The sequence below is a fragment of the Pteropus medius genome, unplaced genomic scaffold (genome assembly GCF_902729225.1).
Source record: "Pteropus medius unplaced genomic scaffold, Ma_sr-lr_union100, whole genome shotgun sequence".
Taxonomy (NCBI): domain Eukaryota; kingdom Metazoa; phylum Chordata; class Mammalia; order Chiroptera; family Pteropodidae; genus Pteropus; species Pteropus medius.
In genome coordinates, this window is record NW_024342475.1 from 1236621 (window position 1) to 1257085 (window position 20465).

Sequence of the window (20465 nt, forward strand, 5' to 3'; positions counted from 1 at the left end):
TTAAGCAGTTCCCTAGAGAGGGACGGGAACCGCAGCCCAGAGAGGGTCAGCTTCCTGCCCAAAGTCACACAGCTCTGGGGCTCCAAGAATCTCGAGTCTCTACCTACCGGAGTTCGAATGTGCGTGAGGCCACCCCAGCTCCAACGCTGACCCCTGGCTGCCTCCTCCTTCTGACTTCTCAGGAAAAAAATAAAAACATGGCAGGAAGCATCCATCACAGGCTGTCCAACTGGGCCGGAGGGGCAGGGGTCAGCAAGGAGGTGACCTCGAGGTCTCCGTGGGGACCAGGATCCGGTGGGGCTGGGGGCGAGAGGCTGGAAATTTTCCCACCCTGATATTTTCCTGCATCAACCCAGGAGGGCGCCCTGGATGCCGCTGGCCCTGCCCCCAACCTCCTTCCTCTCCTGACACAGCTTCCCGGCTAAGGATGGATGGGGGGGTGGGGGGCAGGCCGTGGTGGAAGTGCCAGGCCCAGGAAAGGAGAGGCACTTGGAGATCGACAGAGCGAGGGCCCTTGGCTCCAAGTGGCCAAGGACCGGCCGTGGAGTCACGCAACCCGCCTTCGGACCCCACCTGACCACCAGGTGCAAACGGGGTGGCCCTGCTGTTCCTGGCCGCGGGGCCTCAGTCAGTCTCCACTGCGCTGCCCAAGAGTTGGACCCCAGCCCGGCCTTGGGCGTGTGAGGAGCCCTTGGCCCTGGGCCCTGCCCCGGTCCTTCCTCCCCCCACACACTGGGGACTCGGCCCTTCCTTCTGTTAAATAGAAACCTCTTTATTCTAAGTATCGTACATTCCTTAATACATTGGATTGGGGCCAGACCTTGAGGTGAGGGGAAAGGGGGGGGCCTGGGATATTTCTGTAGAGCCTTCCAACGCCACCCGCGGCAGACTGCGTTGGGGAGGTGGTGCTGGGAACAAGTGTCCTGGCCTTGACAAAGTCCTTGACCCTCTGGCCCGTTTTTTCTTCTGCACAGGGAGTTTGGGGGGTAGCTGAGAAAACCTCTGCGCGTTTCTCCATCTCGGGGGTCCGTGGCCCCAGGCAGGCAGTCAGGAGGACTGTGTGTCAGCAGCAAAGATGGGGGGCACTGAGGCGGAGGGCCGGGAGGTCTCAGCATTGGGCCCGAGGCCGTGATGGAGATGGAGGCCGAAGCCGGGGTAGACAGGCCAAGCTGGGCCTGGCCAGCTGGGAGAGGGGGAGGCGGCCCAGGAAGAGAGGGAGGCCCAGGCAGAAAGGCGGGCGGGGCACAGGGATGTCCGCGAAGAAGGCACGGTCCCGAGGGGGTGACAGGGCTTTCCCCTCAGACAGTTCCAGGTCCCGGGCCACCGCCAGGATCTCGTGGCGGGCGGCCGTGTTGCGCAGGCCCCGGATGTCCAGGAGGGCCGCTACGTGCTTCCGCCTGGAAGGAGAAGAAGGGGTGGGTACGTGGGGGTTCTGGGCTCCAGACGCACAGCCAGCTCACCTGTGGACCCCACCTGGCCAGCATCCATCCCAGAAGCCGCCTTCGCTCTGGAGTCCCTTGGTCCCCTCCAGACCCCCTCTTGCACCAGGCCAACCCCCCCTCCGCCCTACCCCCTACGCCAGCCCCCTTCCAGGACAACTCTTCCAACCATTTCCGAATCTCCCCCCATCCACGATGGATTCCAGAACCTTCGCCTCCAAACCCAGCACAGGAATCTTCCTTCCTACCCCCGTCTCAGCTCCTGATTAAAATAACCTTCAATCTTCAGCCTCGACTTAGCTCAGACAGCATTAAGCTCTCCCTCCTGGCGCCCTCACAACTGTTTAAGCTCTGGCACCAATCGCAACACTCAACTTCATCTTCGCTTTCGTCTGGAGCAGTGTGATTTTCAAGTGTGGTGCTCGGCCGCCGTCACCCAGAAGCGCCCACCCGCACTCCCGGCGGCACCCTCGCCACTGCAGCTCCAGAGGCCTCGTCCAAAACTCGACTCCAGATCTCTCTACCTAGACCCCATTCTAGAGCCTTCATCCCCGAATTCAGCCTTGCGACCCTCATTCACTTCACCCCGCTACCCATTCCCAGAATCGTGCTCAACCAAAATTCCACTCTGGAATTAGAATTCACTTTGGGGACCCTCTTTCTAACTAGAAACGTCACATTTGAACCCAACTCTACACCCATCACCCCAAAATCTGACACGATGGAACCTTCCCCTTCACCCCCACCTCATTTCCAGGTTGCGGATCCAAAACTCAAGTCCAGAATCACCACCACTCAAGATCCTGAACCCAACATTCGTTTCCAGAACCTTCATTTCAGACAGTGCTCTGGGGCCTTCACTGCTCCCCTCCGCCCAGCTCAGGGCCTGCACCTCCGCACATCTCAGGCTTGGGATCCCCATAGCTCCAAAACGCTTGTCCAAAATGAGGCTCAAGAACCTTCCTGTTCAGCATTTTTATTTTAATGTACTTGTATTTTAATGTAGCAGGCATCTATAAAATGTGGAATTTAAAACTACAGTATCTTAGAACTATAAATCAGTTTTTAGTATTTGGAGAGAAATACATTCTCTTCATGATAGAAAAGCAGTTATTTTTATAAATAATGCTCACTCAAGTTTTGATTCCAACATAAAAAAAACCTTGGAATTTTATGAGGAGGAACGTTTTAAATCTTTTAAACTGTTTTAATCTACTGTCGTATGGAAAAAATAGAATAAGTGGACTTATTAATTTAACCTTGATTGATGATGTTTAATTTTTTCACAGGGATTCACAGCTTTGGAACTGCTCCTCCCAGCCCAGTGAGACCTCTCAAGTTGAGCTTCATATTCAAGTTCAGAGTCAAGGTCAGAAATCCCAATCCAGCAGAAATGCTGGACTCCCGCCCCCGTGGGACTCCGGGGCTATGTGCCTTCCCGAGAACATGGGCGCCACCCCCCAGAATCAGAACCACCCATCCCGAATCAGTTCCAGGATCCTCACCCTCAACTCTGGGACCTAAACCCCGATGCTCCGTTGATATGAGGCTTTGTGTCTCTGTGGGAAGAATGAGTTTGCCTGAATAGTACTGCCACCTGTCACCGCCATCCAACATTTACAGGTGGCAGTGTGGTGTGATGGTCAGGCGTGCCAGCTTTAGAGACAGCTTGCCCCCTGGGGTTCGGGCCTCGGCTTTGCCACTTGCTAGCTGTGACATTTGGGGTAACTACTTGTTCTCTGCCGGACTCAGGTGGCGCCAGGCATTTAGAGCCGCGCCGCCTGTCACCTGCAGAGCAAGCACACGAGATGCTTTTCTGGGTCCGACATAAGAACTGCTATTGTTCCTGTTGTCACCACTGACGATGACAATTTCATAATCCTCTGAGAAGAGTACTGTTATCCCCATGGAACAGATGAGGAAACTGAGGGTCAGGGAGGGCCACGGAGACAGGAAGTGGCCCACCAGGATCTGAACGCGCGCCTGCCCCGGTGGCAGTGCGTGTGTGCCCGTGTGCCCATGCGTGTCTCCCTGTCCCCCGCGGCTCCCCCGCTGGGCCGGCCCTTCCTGCCGCCAGGCGGCCCCCGCGTCCCCCCCTGCCCTGCGCTTCCTGTGCCTGTTTGTTTTTGAGCCCTGCTGGTGGCGGCAGCGACCGCGGCGGCGGCAGGCGAAGGAGGGAAATCGTATTAATAACGCCCTGGTTCCAGCAGGAAACGGCCGTCAGACACGCTCGCCTCCCTCCCTCACCCCAGAGGCAGGAAACGCAGGGACGGATGCCAAGGCCCAGGGAGACCTCGGCCTGGCGGCGGCGGGGGCGTGAGGCCGAAACACTCACCTGATGTCTGGGTAGTCCCGCACCAGCACCCCCACCTCCACCTGGATGCTGGGCGTGTCTTCCAGCTGCAGGACTTCAGCCAGATGGGGCACCACGGCGTCCAGCCACGAGGCCTGGGACTCCTGCGGGAGAAGGCGGGGGACTCGGCTCTGTCCCCCAGACCACACCCTCCCGGGCCCCGCCCCTCCTGGCTTCGCTTCGCTCACGTGTGAACTGGGGCAGAGGACAGACTGTGGTCAGAAGTTATCTGGAACCTTTGGAAATTCGAAGAAAAACCCAGAGTGGAAGCTACTCTCGGTTTTGCAGATACTTTGGGGCACGGGGGCGCCCCTTAGAACCTAGGCCAAGTTTACGAACTTGGGGGGAAACTGGATAAGGTGCACAGGGATCGCTCTGCCTTCTCGATAAAATCTCCAACAAAATATCTCATGAAAATAAAAAAGTAAAAATGTCCAAGGACTTCAGACTAGAAACTCCTGGATCGAGGTTGATGAGGCCCTTCCTGTCCTGCTGATTACAACTGGGTACAAATCAAAGCTGGCGATTTTAAATCCTTGAATTTAAGAGCGCTAAGATTCTGAGTTTCTGTTGCGTTTGGCTTCTACCTGTGCTCAGGATCATTGCTAATGTCTGTGGAGAGTCAGCTCTGTGCCGAGTACGACCCTAAGCACATAACCGATCTAACCCCCCACAACGGACAGGGACCGCGGTTCTCCGCATTTGCGCGCAGGGGGCTGTCGCCACGAAAAGGCCGGTGTTTACGTGCGCGGAGGGGGTCGCTGTGGACCAAACATTGACTGAGGGTCTGATTGGAAGTCCCCGCCCCGGCCCTCGGGACCGATACGTGGTTTCGGAGCCTCGGCCCCCCAGCCGCACTGACCAGCCGCCTGAACAGCCTCTGGAGCTGCGCTGCGTCCTCCCGCAGCCTCCCCGCCACGCGGCTGCGGGTCCGCGCCGAGCGGCAGCGCAGGCGCCCACGGAGCAGGGGTCGCACGTACTCCACCAGTGCCCGCCGGTGCAGCTCGGCCACCAGCGCCTGAGGACCCAGGGAGACGCGAGGGGGCGTGAGCCGCCGGCGACCCCTCTCCCCGCTCCCCACTCCGGACACCCAAGGGGAACCCCTGCCCAGCCCACGGGGCGCCAGCCCCCCCTCCCTGCCCCTAGACCCCCGAGGTTGCCCCCCGTCCTGTCTGATGGTACCCTCCTTTGCCCCTAAGCAACTAGGGGCCCCCCAAAAAGGAGTCCTTCCCAGCCCTCTCCCGATTCTTCAGAGCCCCACCCACCAGAGGCCCCAACCCAGTCTGCACCCCGCCTCGCATGCCAGTCCTCGCCGCGACCCCAGGCAGAGCGCCACCTATGGCATCCCGAGAGAGCCGCTCCCACCTCGAAGGGTTCTCCCCCAGCAGAGTGCTCCTGCTTCACCCCCCTGCTTCCCCAGGTGGGCGCACCTGGTAAGGCTCGTCCTGCATCCGGCGCAGGGCCAGGGCCTGGGCGCCCAGCGTGCCCACGATGCCATCCAGGGCCTCCGGGCTGCTCAGCCACTTCCTGCGCATCAGCTTGTTGAAGTGCGGCTGAGAAAGACAGGGAGGGGGGAAGGGTCACAGCTCCCTTCCCAGCACCCTCTTTCTCCACTTACCGATTCGACATGTCCGCAACCCCTGCTGAGCTCAACCACGGCCGAGTCCAGAGGAAAAGACAGACCTGTCCCCAGACAGTGACCGACCACCCAGGGCTAGGATGCGGGAGCCCAGGCAAGGGGTTAGGAAGCTCAGAAGGGATGATTGAGTCAGCATTGAGTCAAGGAGGGCTTCTTGGAGGAGGGGACACCGAAGCTGCGGCCCTGGATGATGGTCATTGTTAGCTGGATACGGGGTGAGAGAGAGAGTGTCTCCGTCAGAAGGAAGTGTGCAGAAGGTTCTGATTCCAGGAGGGTTCGAGGGGCAGAGGACCAGGAAGGTCAGTGTGGTTGGTGAGGCCGTTCGCAAGATCCGCAGGGCCCAGTGCAAATGAAAATGGGAGACCCTCGCCCCAAAACTGTTAAGAACTTCAAGACAGAGACAGCGGAGAACCGAATGAAGCTTGGGCCCTTCTAAGCAGAGAGCCCCGTGTGACTGCCTAGTTCTCTCATCCCCGAAGGCAGAACTGATGACGGGGAAGGAAATGGAAGGGGCCGGTCAGGCCAGCTGGGCTGGAGCATCTGGTGGGGGGCGCACTCCTGGTCCGTGTGAGGGGCCCCAGCTTTCTCACGAAGACAGTGGGGAGCCATGACAGGTTCTGAGCAGGAGAGGGTCAGGTTTGTGCTTTACCAAGATGGATGGGAGGGGGCAAGACTCCCAGGGCAGAATGGGGTGGAGATGAGGGAGGGAGAGGAGGGCAAGGGGGCCGAGGATGAGGGGGAAGGAGGGGGAAAGGAGAACTCAAGTGATAGATTCATAGGATGCAGTGAGTGACCACCTGTGGGGGGAGGGGATGGAGCCACCTGGACAAGATCCTGGAGGTGGGCTGGGCAGAGGGTCAGTCCCTGAGGCGGAGGCCGTGGGGAGTGAGGGGAATACACTGCAGTCCGGGTGGAAACCAGTAGTGTGAGGTATCTGGAGACCTCGGGGTTCTGAAGAAGATCTCTATCCCGCTCAGCCCAGCACCCCCATCTCTCTTTCTCATCCCGAAAATAGCCCAGTTTTCTGAACCTCCAAAATTGGGGCCCATAGGCTTTTTTTGGGGGGGAGGAAAGCCAGTGCGAATTCAATGAGCTGATGTCCTCGGTCCGGCGCCCGGGGTCAGGACACATCGCTGTTGCTGTGAAGTGTGTACATTTGTGACGATAACGATGGCCAGACCCGCGGGCCAGGACCTAAGCTCCTTAGGGCCGTGTCCCATTGCTTCCTCGCAGCCGCCTGAGAAGCCTCGTATTCCTGTCCCCCCTGTCTAAACAGAGGCCCTGAGTGGACAAGCAATTTGCCCGGGGTCCCCCAACCTGGAAGCGGTGCAGTCGGGTCCGAAACGAGGACTGTGCCACACCTCTGAGCACCCCCCCCACCCCCTAACAGCTCACGCACCATTCAGTCGCTCAACAAACACTCCCTGAGCCCTTCCCGTGGGCCCAGTCCTGGGTGGTGGCTGGGGACACATCGGAGAACGCTTGGGGACACAGCGCAGAATGAGACATACTCGGGTCAAAGGAATCTAGATACCGATGTGATATTTGTTGATATTAAGGAATTCTCGCTCTGCGTGTCAGGCATGAAAAAGGCACTGTGCTTGTTTGTTTAAGAAGGGTTCCTTATCTTTTGGAGACACAGGCTGAAGCCTTGATGGATGACAATACGATATGGCAAGTATCCGCTTGAAAAGAATCCAGTGGGCAGGAGAGGTGGGGGGAGAGAGGACACAGGATGGGCCAGGAGCCGACACTGGCTGGAGATGTGTTATGGGTCTACCAGAGGTCATTCTGTCATTCTGCCTACTGCTGTGTGTGTTTGAAATTTTCCATAATAAGAAGTTATTTTAAAAGCATTCCAACCCATCCTTGTCCTTGAGGACCTGATATGCCAGTGGGAGAAGAAATAAAAGCAAAGCATGGAGCATGGCAGCTGGTGGCAAGTGCTTTGGTGACAAATAGAGCAGAGAGTGAGGAAGGGAGTCTCGGGGCATCTATTCTATTTATTTACTTCTTTTTTCTTTTTTTCACTTTTTTTCTCCCTCTTGTGTTCTTGTTTCTGGGTGTCTATTTTAAATAGGGCAATCAGGAGACGTCTCACTGAAAAGGTGACATGTGACTCGATTCTTGAAAGAGATGAGAGAGGGAGCGACGTGGCCGTTGGAAGGAAGAGTGTTCCAGGCAGAGGGAAGGTCAAGGGCAAAGGTACCGAGGCTGGAATGTGTCAAGGTCAGGAGCAGCAGAGGGCAGTGTGGCTGGAATAGAGTGAGGGAGAAGTAGAAGGAGGTGAGGTCAGAAGGGGGAGGGGCAGAGCGTGCAAGGCCTTGGGGGCCACGGTGGGGACGCCCGGCTTTTGCCCCAAGTGAGCTGGGAGCCGTGCAGGGTTCTGAGCAGAGGAGGGACGCGAGCCGATGTAAGACGACGCGGACCGAGCATGCGCCTCAGCCATCTCCCTCGGGCTCCCTCTGCCTCCTCCCACCACCCTCCCCAAATGCTCTCGCCACCTCTGAACCCAGCCCCCCAACCCCCCTCCCCGGCTCAGGCATGCACAGGAGCTTGGCGAGGGGTGAATGGGGCTCTAGAGTCTAGGGCAGGCTGGGCAGGGATTTGGGAGACCTCAGTGGAAAGGGGCTCCACCCAGTCCCCAAGGCCCCTCCTGCTGGTGACCATATCCTCCCACCTCTTCCTTCTGGTCCCCCTCTCTGCCCCTCAAATGGCCCAGACATGGCCATCACCCCCACCCCCACCTGCTTCCCAAATATTGACTCATAGGGCTGAAAGGAACGGAAAGGTGTGGGGGTGCCCTCCCCTAACACAGGTGTCCCACCCCGGCCCCCTGCCTCGCTCACCTGCAGCTCCTGGAACAGGATATCGGCAAGGACACGGTGGCAGAGCCGGGTCACACGGTCCAGAGCACTGGTCGCTGCTTCCCGAGCTGGCTCACTTTCCGGGGGTCCCACCCGGGCCAGGCGCTCTGCCAGAGCCCTGTGAGAATCAGTGGAGCCGACGGTCAAGGAGTCCCAACATTCAGCCCAACTACCTAGGCCCGTCTGCCCCCTTAAATAGACTCTATTTTGTGGGACACGGGGAAGTCAGGGACTCTGGGGAGGGTCTGGGGGCTGAGAAATACTGGGAAATATCTGGAAGGCTGGGGAATTTGAGGGCTCTGTGGAATGTCCGGGGTCTAGGGGGTGTCGTGGGAGGAAGGGGGTCTCTCTCTGTTCCTCTAGGTGACAGTGGGGAGGTCTCCGTCTTCAAAGTCTGTGATTCTAAATGTCTGCAATTCTGAAAGTCTATCCATCTCATTTTCTGTCATTGTAAGAGTTGATGACCCTCCATTGCTGAAAGGAGGTCTGAGGACAATTGGACACTTTCTGCCCAAATCCCAGCAGGCCCCCTCCTGGGGGAAGTACCCATGAATTCCCGTACTTCTAAGAGTTGGCAGATGTGCCAGGTTTTTCTCTGCAAGAGAGGAGCCAAATATCCATCCGCTGGGGACAGAACCAATAAATGACAGTACATGCAAGCCGCGGAGTACAGTTTAGATACCGAAAAGGAATGAGAGAACCTCTTCGTGTGCTAACAGAAAAATCTCCACGCTGTTGGGGGAAAGGGCAGAGTGTGTTCTCTATCCTTCCATTTGTATTTTTTTGAAAAGAGGAAAAGAAATAATATGTGTGCATATATTTAAATATCTTTACTTGCATGCGTATCAAATATGCATATGTTTCTGCATGAATGATGCATATATCAGCATATGTATGAAGTAGATACAGTATCTATGCATAGATACACTTATTATTTATACGTATTTCCTGGTAAATGTTTCGACTATCCCCGCAAAAGTATGGGAGACACGAGCAACAACTGGGTGCCTCTAAGTGGGGACAGGGGGAGGAATGAGGTGGGCGTGAGGCTTTTCACTGTTTTAAGTTAATAAAAAAGGGATGTAAGACAAAAAGGTAAACAAAACATCTGTAATTCTTAGAGCCCGTGAGTCTGGCTTACAGGTTCCCGCAGTTCTAACTCTCCAGTGCTCTGATGGCTCCGTGTCTGTGGTTCTTTCTGGGGTCCCAGGTTTTATGCGCCTAAGGTCCCACGTGTACGCCCGCTCAGTGCCAGCTCTGCAATCCCCACCCAGGATCCAGGCACCTCGGTTCAGCCCTCTCCCCGGCGCACTGTGGGAGCTCTCACCTCAAGGGGGGCCCGCAGTTGACCAAGACAATGGTCCTGCTGATGTAAGTGTCTGGTAGCAGCTCTCGGATTCCTGGGTTCTCATGGAATCTCTCCACACGCTGCTGGAAGCTGGTGGGAGGGAGGAGGTTGGGTCCCTTGCTGGGCGCTCAGCCCAGCAAAGCCGTGGTCCCCACAGAGGCACCCCTGTTCTTCCTGCCTTTGATTTTCCCTTTCATCTCTCCTCTCTCTATTGGATCCCGGGTCCTGAGCTCCTCCCAGCTCCCCTCACCAGCCAGACCCGCCCCAGCCCTCCGTACCTCTGCAGGAACTCTGCCAGCCCCCCCAGGCAGCAGTAAGCCATCCGCTCCCCGAACTCCTGGCTGATGCGGGGCGCTCGCTCTGTGTGCTCTTCCAGCAGCTACATGGTCCAGGGGGATGAGAAGGGGTGAAGAGGGGGCGAGGTAGTTCCCACTTTCCCACCCTGGCCCTGTCCGGCTGATTCTCCTTGCTCTTCCCCACCCCCTACCTCACACACGTCCTGAGCCAGGCTGCCGGTCCAGTCCTCCGTGCTCCCCCAGTGCTCCTCATCCTCCTGCAGCACCCGCAGCAGGGCTGCCCGGGTCTGAGCCTGGCGTGGGGAAGTGGGGGGAGAGGCAGGCGTTGGGGGCGCCTGGGAGAGGCTCGCCCTCTCCTTCCCCCTCCGTGATCCCCACACCTCGGCCCAAGCGGGTCTGGATTCTACCACTAAGCTCGTCAAGGTCATGCTGGGGAGGAAGGCTGGACCAGAAAACCTCCCCAGCCCGTTGTCGCATTGCCAAGTCTATGATCTGGAGCTTGATACGAAGAGTCTGTGGTTTAAGCTTCCTCCATCCACACTCATTATCTGATGGCCCTAAGGCTCTGCTTCTCAAAACAGCTCATTCGAGGTTGTCAGATTCTGGGACTTAAAAATTCCCGGGGTCTGGGATTCTAAGGTTAACACATCTCTGAATCTCTAGCCCGATGGTATCAAGTCAGTGCGTCTGAGAACCTAGCTGCAAAGATTCTGATTTCCGTGGCTGAGGCAGGCCTGACATCCAGGCAGGAAACCCCCTTGGCCAAGCTGGGTGTTTATGGCTGAGTCATTCTGCTAGTGGTGCTTGGCCCAGCCAGTTATTAACCACGTTTATGATCAGCCCTGCTTAAATGCCGAGATGCTTTGGTGCCGTCCTTCTGTGGGTGTTTGGGTCTGTGAGCTGAGGTTCTGTGATTGACTTTCTTCTGCTCTAAGTTTTGAATATCCAAATGTACTGAACCTTTACTGAGTGTCGCTATGCCCAGCTGGGTACTTAAAATACAGCACTGAATGTAGGACAGAGGTGATCAGTATGGACTTCCATTTCTATGTCTTTTGGACAGAAGAAAAGGCAGATAGAAATAGCGAAAGGGGAAGGGGAGGGCCCCCCGAGCCCAGCGCGACCCCTCCTTTCTTGCAGAGTACTGCCCGCTCCCTCCCAAATCACCAGTACCAAGTCTCAGGTACCTTAACGTCTGTGACACATTCATCCTCCAAGCCCCTCACGGTGCCAGGTGACAGAAGGGACCCCAGCTCCCCGTTCTCCAAGGCAACCACGTTCATCAACCCTAGGACCTCTCTGGGGGCAGGGGGCAAGAAACAAGAGACAGGGAGGTCTGTGAGGGGGGGGCTGGGCAACCGAACCCCTCCCCATCCTCGTCCCCCATGGGCCACTCTCTTCCTCTCTTGGGGCCAGCTTTGCTCATCCCCCAAAGGAAGTCTCTAGAATTGTAGCTCTCCTGGCCCCAGGTCTCTGAGTCAGCTCCCTGATGGATGGTGTCCGGGCGAGACTTGTAGGACGTGTAGTGGTCAAGTCCAGGCTTGATGATCTGGCACACGAGGTCTCACCCACGATCGGCTTCACCAGACGGAAGCTCCCTTCCACCCCCGCTCCTAGTCCCTGTGGCCTCGCCTGGCCTTGGAGGCTGCCCCAGCCCAGTGTTCACTCCACTGTTCTACTCTAGCACGCCCCTACCCGTCCAGGCCCACTCCTCGCCTCCCCCGCCCCCCTCCCCGGCCACACACTATGATGCTGCTCGTGGCATTTTCTCAGCCATAAACATCGTCTTCCTATAAATTGGACTTAACTCATGTCCCACCATTCCAGGAAGCTTTCTAGACTCCTTCTCCTGCTCGCATCTCTCGTTGACAGTGCGAGAGGGTCACTAACGCATATCCCCAAATGGGGCCTAGGAGGTCGATGTGGGTAGCTGGGGCCTTCCCATTCTAGTGACGGCATCCTGACTTGGTGTGAGGAACCACCCACCCCCTCCACTCTCCAATGTGTGGTTTGTGTGTGACCAACTCCTTTCCCCTGGAGTGTGCAGGTGACACGGTCATGGCTAACCACCCTATGCCATCCCCCAGCCACAGGAATGGGTATGTTTTAGGATTCAAAAGCTCGATATAAGATTCTAGGATGGGAGGCTCAGCAGCGCTGAGGTTCTGGACGCTAAGACTGTAGAATTCGAGGGGCTGACAATGCTACAGTCCTCCAGCTGGGTGGCCAACGGCGTCAGGGTTCCAGGATCCAAACTGGGGACGAAGCTAAGGTTTAGGGTTTGAAGGCTCATTGGTACTAAGATTCTAGTTTTGAAAGCATCGTCAATTCTAAAGCTCTAAGACTGGAGGTGTCAACTGCCCGGGCCCCAAATAGAGAGAGAACAGCGTAAGGGTTTTAGAGTTCTAAGGGTCAACAGTGCCCAGATTTTAAGACAAGAAGGGCCAGCGGTGCTAAGTTGCTAGGACTGCCAAGGTCAATGGTCAACGTTGCTGAAATTCTAGGAGCGTAAATGTCAACAACGCTAAGATTCACGGACTGCAAGGTCCACAGTGCAAAGGTTCTAGGTTTGGAAAGATGGGAGGCGCTAAGATTCTACGACTGGAAGGATCGGGGTCCTCGGAAGGATGGGCAGCGCTGATTCTAAGACTGTAAATGTCACTAATGGTGCCGATTGGAAGGGTTACGGCGTGAAGGTTCTAGACTCGAAGGTCAGCTGTTTCAAGGTCCTCAGGATCCAAAGAGGCCAGGGGTCTGGAGCGGGGGGCGGGGGGGCAGGGGACGGTTCTACGCGAGCCGGGGCGTCTGGGCCCTAGGCGGTGCGGTCCGCGGCGGCCCCAGCTCACCTGGGGTACACTTGATTGTGCCAGTGCAGCAGCGCGTAGCGATCGGACAGCGACAGCCTCCGGCGCGCAGCGGCCGCGAGCCACTCGGCCAGCGCGCCGTGGTAGCCGCGCAGGTAGACGCCGAAGGCGCCCAGGCCGGCGGGGTAGGCGGGCGCCAGGCGGCCCCGCACCACGCCCATATCCTCCAGCAGCCGCGCCCGCAGCGCCTCCAGCTGCGCGGCCAGGCCCCCGGGCGCTCCCGGGGCCGCCGCCTCCAGGCGCTCCCGCGCCGCGCGCGCCACCGCCTCTGCCCAGCGGGCGCGCAGCCGGCGGGCGGCCCCGGGTCCGCGGCGCCCGTCGGCCGCCTCCTCCTGCACCAGCACCTGGCCCAGCTGCGCCACGGCGCCCGCCCCGGCGCCCGCGCCCGGCCCGGGGCCCGCCAGCGTCTCGCGCACCAGCGCCCACAGCTCGCGTTGCAGGGCCTCGTACAGCAGCGCCACGTCCCGCGCCCGGCGGCCGCCGCCTGCGCCCTCGACCTTGGGCGGCCCGGGCGCGCCGCCCCCCGACGACGCCAGCTCCTCGGCCTCCAGCTCCAAGATGTGCTCATCTGCTCGGGCGAGCTCGCGCTGCTGGATCAGACTGAGGATTTCCAGCACTGCGGGTGCAAAGCGGAGCTCGGGAGGGGGGGGACCGAGGGGGAGGAGGAAGATGGTTAGGGGAGGGGGAGATGTCAGGGAGTTCAGAAGAAGGGGGAAAAGAGAAGGGTGTCGAAGAGGGGCGGGGGGGCAGGAGAAGGAGGAGGTGAGAGAAGTTGATAGTCCGGTGGGGGATGATGATAACATGGTGAATGGTTATGATGGTGAGGAGGAGGATGCTATGTGTACAGGCGACAAGAGATGCAAGGAAAACAAATGGTAACCAAGGGCGGAGGCCGGGGAGGCGAGGGAAAATACAGGGGCTACCCATCATGGAAAAGCGCGTCTGGATCTAGAAAAGATAAAGACGAACGAGAGGGTGTCCATCACGAGCCGATCGAGCGGGGAAATCAAAATCCGAAGAAGGCAGGTTAGGGCACGCATAAGGGATAGGAATCAGTAGGCGTAAAGGGAGTGAGCAATAATAGAAACAGAAAACCAGTCGAGGGGTCAGGGGCAAAAAGTGGATCAAAGGCCAGAGAAAAGGTTCAATAAGAAATGGAGGAGGGGCAGAAGAGTGGAGTGGCTGGGGGAGGGGCAGTGCCAGCCAGGCATGGGGAGGGATGGAGAGGCCAGGGGGGCCAGCTGGGAGAGGATACCAAGGCCAGAGATGGGTCTTTTGGGGGGCTGGGACAGCTGTGGGGGTGAGGAGTTCAGACTGAAGAGGGGAGTCAAGGGGCTGAGAGACCTCTGAGGAAGGGGGGGTCCCAGCCCAGGGTTACCCCCCCACACACCTCCACCCCCTCCACTTCCTCCCTGGCAGAGAAACGATTTCCTGGCCAGCGCTATTTCTGCCCATCCGTTTCCAGAAGGCGGGGGTTCCAGTCACCCTCTTCTCACCTCCCTGCAGTGCCCTCCCAGTCCCCAGGGATCAGGGGCTGAAATAGCTTCTGGCCAGGATGCAGAGGGCAGCAGAGGACTTAGAACGGGCTCTCCTGCGGTCCCCAGCACTGGGGCGGCATGGGCTGCCCGTGGGGAAGGGCCAGGAGCTGGCATGGGGGGAGGGGGAGATAGAGACAGGGATGGGAATGGGGGTGAATGAAGGCAAGGATGGGGATAGGGTTGGGCAGTTGGATGGACATGAGGATGGGCTGAAGGTAGGAGTCAAAGGGCTTGCAGGTTGGGGTCACGGTCTGTAGAGGGGAATGGGAAAGGAACTGAGAGTGACCTCTGGGGTTTGCAGTAGGGATGGGGCTGGAGATGGGGGTGCGGAGGAGTCGAGGTGGGAAGCGAGGGCGGGAAAAAGGTAGAGATGGGTATGAGTTTGAAGATGAAGTTTGCACGGGAGTTGGTACTGTGAATGTGGCCGGAATTAAAGATGGAGGATGGGAACGGGGTTGGGGGGAGTCGGGGTTGGGACTCAGGAAGGGGATGGAGATTAAGAATGAAGGAGGAGGTTCTGACTGCGATTGAGGCTAAAATTGGGGGCTGGGGAGGGACTGGGACTAAATGAGGAAGTTGGGGAGGGGAATAGGTCACGGATTGGGGTGGACCAGTTGGCGGTTGTCAAGGTGTTGGGCAGAGCGATGAGGTTAAAGACAGTGTTTGGAGAAAGGAATAGGTTGGGGACAAGCATGTGATGTGTCTCCAGGTGGAGACCGCTGCTGGGGTTCAGGTAAGTATGGGGTGGAAACCAAAAAGGCATCGAGGAAAGCATTAGGGCTCGGGGTAGGACTGGAGTTGAGGATACAGATGGTGGTGTTATGAGCTGAATTGTCCCCTCCCCGCAAGAAAAAAACACATGTGAAGTCCTAATTCCCAGGGCCTCAGAATACGGGACCTCATTTGGACATAGCGTCTTGACAGAGGCGATCAAGTTAAATTGAAGTCATAAGGGGGAGCCTCGTCCAGGATGACTGGGTGTCCTCATAACAAGGGAAAATTTGGACATGGAGACAAATGTCGATGGAAGGAAGTCGATGCGAGAAGCCACAGAGAGAGGGCCGTGTGATGACGGAGGACTGGAGTGATACAGCCACAGCCGAGGGACACCAAAGGTGGCCCGCGAAGCACGGGAAGCCAGAAGGGGCCGGGTAAGACGCCCTTACAGCTCTCCAAGTGCACACGGCCCTGACGACTCCTCGATTCAGACTCCTCCCCCCCAGACCGTGAGAGAGTACATTTCTGTCATTTTAAGCCACCTGGTCTGATACGTTATTGCCACAGCCCCGGGGAACTAACAGACGGTGGTAGATCTTGGGGCGAGGGAGTCAGGAGATGAAGGTGGACGCCGGGCCCGGGGCTGAGTCTGAAGATGAAGCTTGGACGTGGCTCGAGGGCGGGGGGATGAAGTCGAAGGTTGAGGCTGGGCCCGGGTTTAGGGTCAGGATGGAGTTAGGGGTGTGGTTCAGCGTGGAGCAGGAGAGAAGTGACTGAGCATGAAGGAGGAGGTCGAGGTGTGGGTTGGGGTCTGGGGCCAGGGTCAGGGCTGAGGGCGAGACCAGGTGGAGAGGTATAAGGTCAAGGCCACATGTGGATACTTTGAGGTTGAACGTGAGGGTAAGAAGATGAAGAGAGTTGCAATTAGGGATCGGGAGGGGATCGCAGGAGGTGGGACCACAGTGGGTGACCCCGTTGTCACTGGACGTGTGAGGTTGAAGATGGCAGGCAGAGAGAGAGCCCCACTGGGGATGGGAGCCGAGATTCTCCAGACCTGGGCTAGGACTCACCTGACAATGGCTCCTTCATCTTTGGGGGCTCTGGAACCTTGGGCGGGGGTTCGGGAGCCGCCTCGCCTGCAGGCACCACCCGCTCGGCCAGCGATGCACGCCGGGGCTTGGGCCCGCGCCCCAGCCTCAGGAAGGCCAGCCTCCGGGCAGCCTCCCCAGAAGCCTCCTCGTCTCCCTGCGCTCGGGTTCCCTGAAGCCTGGCCAGGAGGCCGAAATCTGCCGAGCTCCTGCGAATCCCCGGAGTGAGCACGCGGCCCAGGAAGGAGCGGGGCTGCCCGTCCCCGGGGCTGCCCGCCCGCCGGCCGGGGGCCCAGCCCAGCCGGAGGGGCGCCAGGCCTGCCAGCTTCTCCAGGGTGGCGCGGCGGCGACAAGACGGTCCATTGGGCAGGGTCCCCAGCCCCCCGGCCTCCTCTTCTTCCAGCCCTGACACTTCCTCAAAGGGGTTCCGAGAGGACCTCTGGGGCAGGGTCCCCACCCTGGGCACCTTGGAGTTGGCCACCCCTAGATTCTTCAGGATGGGCATTTCGACACGCGAGGGACCTGGAGGAAAACATAATGGACCATCAATGGGGTTGACGGCAACGCCTGTGTCCCCAGCACTTTGGGGCGTGTGTGCCAGGCCCGGGGCTGCACATTCACTGACCCCTTGAATCTGCACAGTCCTGTGAGTCGAGTCCTATTATCATGCTCATTTTACAGCCGAGGAGACAGGCTCAGAAAGGCACTTGTCTAACATCCTGTGGCGACTCGGACCGAGCCCGGGTTCACCCCCAGCCTCGTCGGATTCCCCTGAGACCTCCGTTCAGACCCTTCCCCTACCTTACTCCTGCCCTGGGGTGTTTGTCATCCTAGTCACCCTCCCACTCCATGAGGAAACAGGCTCAGAGAGGGGAAGGGACTCTCTCGAGGGCCCTGCGCAGGCATCGGGGACACAGCGGTGGCCGAGGCAGACCTGGTTCCTGCCCCGTGAAGCTCCCTGCCAGCCCTATCGCCTTACACCCCAGCCCGAGCTCCCTCCCTCCCGCTCCCTTGCTGCAGCTTCTACCCTGGCCTCCAGCCTCGGCCCCTCCAGTCCACCCTTGAGGGTCTCTTTAGGGCACAAGCCTGCCCCTGACCCTCCCCTCCTCCTAACTGTCCATGGCTGCCCAGTGCCCTCAGGACAAGATCCAGGCCCCTCGCTTGCCAGCTGTGCACCTCACCACACTCTCCTCACTCCAAACTCCATTCATCCTTTAGGCCCCCGCTCTAATGCCTCCTCCTCCAGGAGGCCCTCCTTGATGTCCCGGCTGGGTCCGGTGCCCCCCTCAGGCCACCCCCTACCTCAGACCTGCCCACTCTGGGTCATCGCTGTCTGGGGATGTGTCTGTGTCCCTCACCAGACTGTGAGCCCCCAGTGGGCAGGGGCAGGGCTGTCTCTGTCACCACTGTGTCCCCAGCTCCCAGGGCAGGCATTCGGGGAACGAAGGAGTGATAAACAGGAAATGGAGGAAGGAGGCAAGGACTTCATTCCTTCTGGCGGGAGAGGAATGACGAGTCAAGCGGGAGAGGTCAGTAAGGAGCAGGCCACACGGGCCCTCGAATGTCGTGACGAGGGACTTGGGCTTTCTCCCAAGGGCGCTGGGGAGCCATGGGAGGGTGCTTTTTAACACGGTGCAAGAATCCAAATGTTCAGAGAAGTAGCGAGAACAAACTTAATGAGCAGCCTGCGCTTACGGTCCTAGCCGCATCTAACGCAGACAGTGTCTCTCTTCGAGTTTTCTTAGGAATCAAGCAACACAAACGCACTCAGGCCCCAACGCCCCTCCCTGACCCTGCTCACCTGGCCTCTCCGGAATCAGCATCCGGAACATGCGAGCCAGCGTTTGCCTCCTTGTGCCCACAGACTCGTATCCAGAAATAATATCTTGTTTTACGTGGTTTCAGACTCTCTATAAATGCTGTCATTCTATGTGGATCTTACAACTTGCTTTTGCTTTCTTTTTTTTTGGCTCACTTATCCATGCCCAGCTCTGTGATTCTAGCTGATTTAAGCACTGCATACTATTCCACTGTGTGACTGTGACAACATTGTGCAACGTGCCACGTTCTCCTGTTGCTGGACACATAGGTCCGTGTTCACACGGACAGGTTCTGAGCAGGTCAGGACTGTGCAGCCATTGGGAGGGTGGGCATGGGGGGCCTGGGGGCAGGCTGATGTGGAGGGCACCCTGAGCCGGCCATGCTGTGGTGGTCCCTTCCTGGTGGGGAGCCTCTTTCCTGGTGGGGGGCTCCCTTCTTTCCTCCCCGACTTCAGCCTCAGCCCTTGACTGTGGTTTCTCAGGCCTCCTATTCCTGGAAACACCCTTCCAGCCTCTCTCCAGTCTTCATGGTCCCCTGGGCCCTAGGGAGGCAGTCACCATGGCAACCCCTTGCCCGGAGCCCCCATGGCTAAGGGCGATCGACACGACCCCCAGCCACACACACTCTTCACACACTGGCTTCTCTGTCTTCCATTTTCCAGATAGGCTTCTTCTACGCGCCTCACCCCCAAAATGGTACCATCCTGGGCCCCCAACTGCACCTCTCCCTCAAAACGAGAGGCTCCAATTTTCCCCAATCCCAGTGAACACTGCCTGAGCTAGACTTGATGTTCTGCCACTGGCTCTCCCCCCACCCCCAAACTGGATCCAATACCCTCAAACCAACATCCTCAGACTCGGCTGCGACATTTTCCCAAAACAGGCCCAGCCTTTCCCCTTCCTGGCTCCGACACCCCCCTCTGCACTGGCTCCGACATCCTGCCCCCTCAGCCCCTTGTCTGCCATGCCGATTTGGGCCCCGCTCACTTCAGTCCCCGGCCCCGGCCCCATGCTCCCGCAGGATGTCTTCGCCACCAGAGCCCCCCTTCTTTGGGCTCCTCCTCCTCTTCCTTGCTGCCAGCCTTTCCCCAAAGACCCAAACCCTCCGCTGGCTGCCTGTCGCAGAAGTCCTCGCCTCAAGTCCCCAAGGCCTGTACGAGCGACGTGCCCTTACAAATTGGTCATCCAAGCCCGACCCCAACCAATCCAGCCCCAATCCAGCCTTGCCCCTGAATGACCCGTCACAGGCCTAGCCTGGTCCAACTTCATCCACATCTTCGCTCCCAACCCGGACCCCAACCCAGTCTCCTGCTCCATCTCCATCCCGACCCTTGTCCCTGCTCCAATCTCCAAGGTGCCATCTCTTGGGGACAGAGCGAAGCACTCGGCCCTCCGCGGCCTCAGTCTACCCGAACTCAGACGACTCAGCCCCAACCACGTCTCCTCTCAACTCTTCTCCCTTGGGGGTTCCGAGCTCTCCACTCCCTCGCAGCCTCTCGGGATCCCCAGTCTCCCCTGCACCCTCCTCCTGCTCCCATCGCTCCCTGCCCTCTCGCTGGGACCCTCCTGAGGTCAGGCTCCAGATCGTCTCTTTGCTCCCAGCCTCTCCTGGCTTCAGGGCACATGTTCTCTCGAACCCTGGTCCAGTCCAACTCTGGGCCGGGCTGCGCTCCCTTCCCAAGCAAGATACTCACCTCTGTCGTCAATGCCTCGTCCCTCTGTGGCTGTTGCTGTCCTGTCCTGAGGCTACTTCGGCCAAGACTGCAGAGAGCTTGGATCTGAGGAGGGGTGGGGGTTAGAGGAGGTCAATTTCCTGTCAGGAAACCCCTCCCTCTCTGGGGCCAGAGGCGGGAAGGACTCGTTATCTGTCTGCCCTTTTAGGCCAGGCTGCGGTTGGGCTGGGAAGGACGAGGCCACAGTCCGGCCCCCACCCTCACCCCTGCCCCGCCGGAATTGCTCCCCCCGCCAACCCGCTGCCTTTCCGCCTCACAAGGTGATAACACCATCCTGGGCGCCTGGGGAGACACCCCCTGCTGGACACGGGCCCAGAGCTCACGGGGTGAAGCCGTGGAGGAAGGTTCTGCTGGGCTCCGAGGCCAGGAGTGGAGGCCTGAGGGGGTGGCTCTGGGCACGGCTTCAGAGTTCTGGTTCTCTTTGCCTAGAAGGCCCTGTCCCCAGCTCTCTGCATGGCCCCTCCTTTGTCATCATCCTGGTCTCAGCTCCAGCGTCCCTTCCTTAAAGGCTACGTTATCCCCCCCACCCCGGCATTCTCTCCCCTCCGGTCAGGCGCACTGCTCCGATTTGTCGATGCCTTCACGGCACCTTCCATCCACTGATCGGATTCCTCGTCTTCCACTCGAATGTCAATCCAGTGTGCTCGCTTTGTTCATCTTTATACCCCTAGACCTGTGCCTGGCACAGAGCAGGTGCTCAGTAAAGACTCCATTAACCAAATGCAGAAATGGGGGGAAGGTCGGAGCGGAAGTGGGGGTAGAG

General features: G+C 58.6%; 1 protein-coding gene across 2 annotated transcripts; it reads right to left on the minus strand.

Annotated features, from left to right (window-relative positions):
- Window positions 1–751: 751 nt before the first annotated feature.
- On the minus strand, window positions 752–19747 carry EXOC3L2 (exocyst complex component 3 like 2). Of its 2 annotated transcripts, none has more exons than XM_039866189.1 (12): window positions 19664–19747; window positions 16132–16671; window positions 12789–13422; window positions 11130–11241; window positions 10134–10235; window positions 9925–10025; window positions 9626–9736; window positions 8281–8416; window positions 5223–5345; window positions 4655–4810; window positions 3775–3896; window positions 752–1397 (listed from the first exon to the last, which is right to left on the minus strand). In XM_039866189.1, the coding sequence occupies exons 2-12, from the start codon at window positions 16652–16654 to the stop codon at window positions 1109–1111; spliced, it is 2409 nt and encodes an 802-aa protein (XP_039722123.1). In that variant the 5' UTR covers window positions 16655–16671; window positions 19664–19747; the 3' UTR covers window positions 752–1108. The 2 variants fall into 2 exon arrangements, with proteins under 2 accessions (XP_039722123.1, XP_039722124.1); XM_039866190.1 differs by lacking the exon at window positions 19664–19747 and adding an exon at window positions 18817–18844.
- Between the last annotated feature and the right edge of the window lie 718 nt (window positions 19748–20465).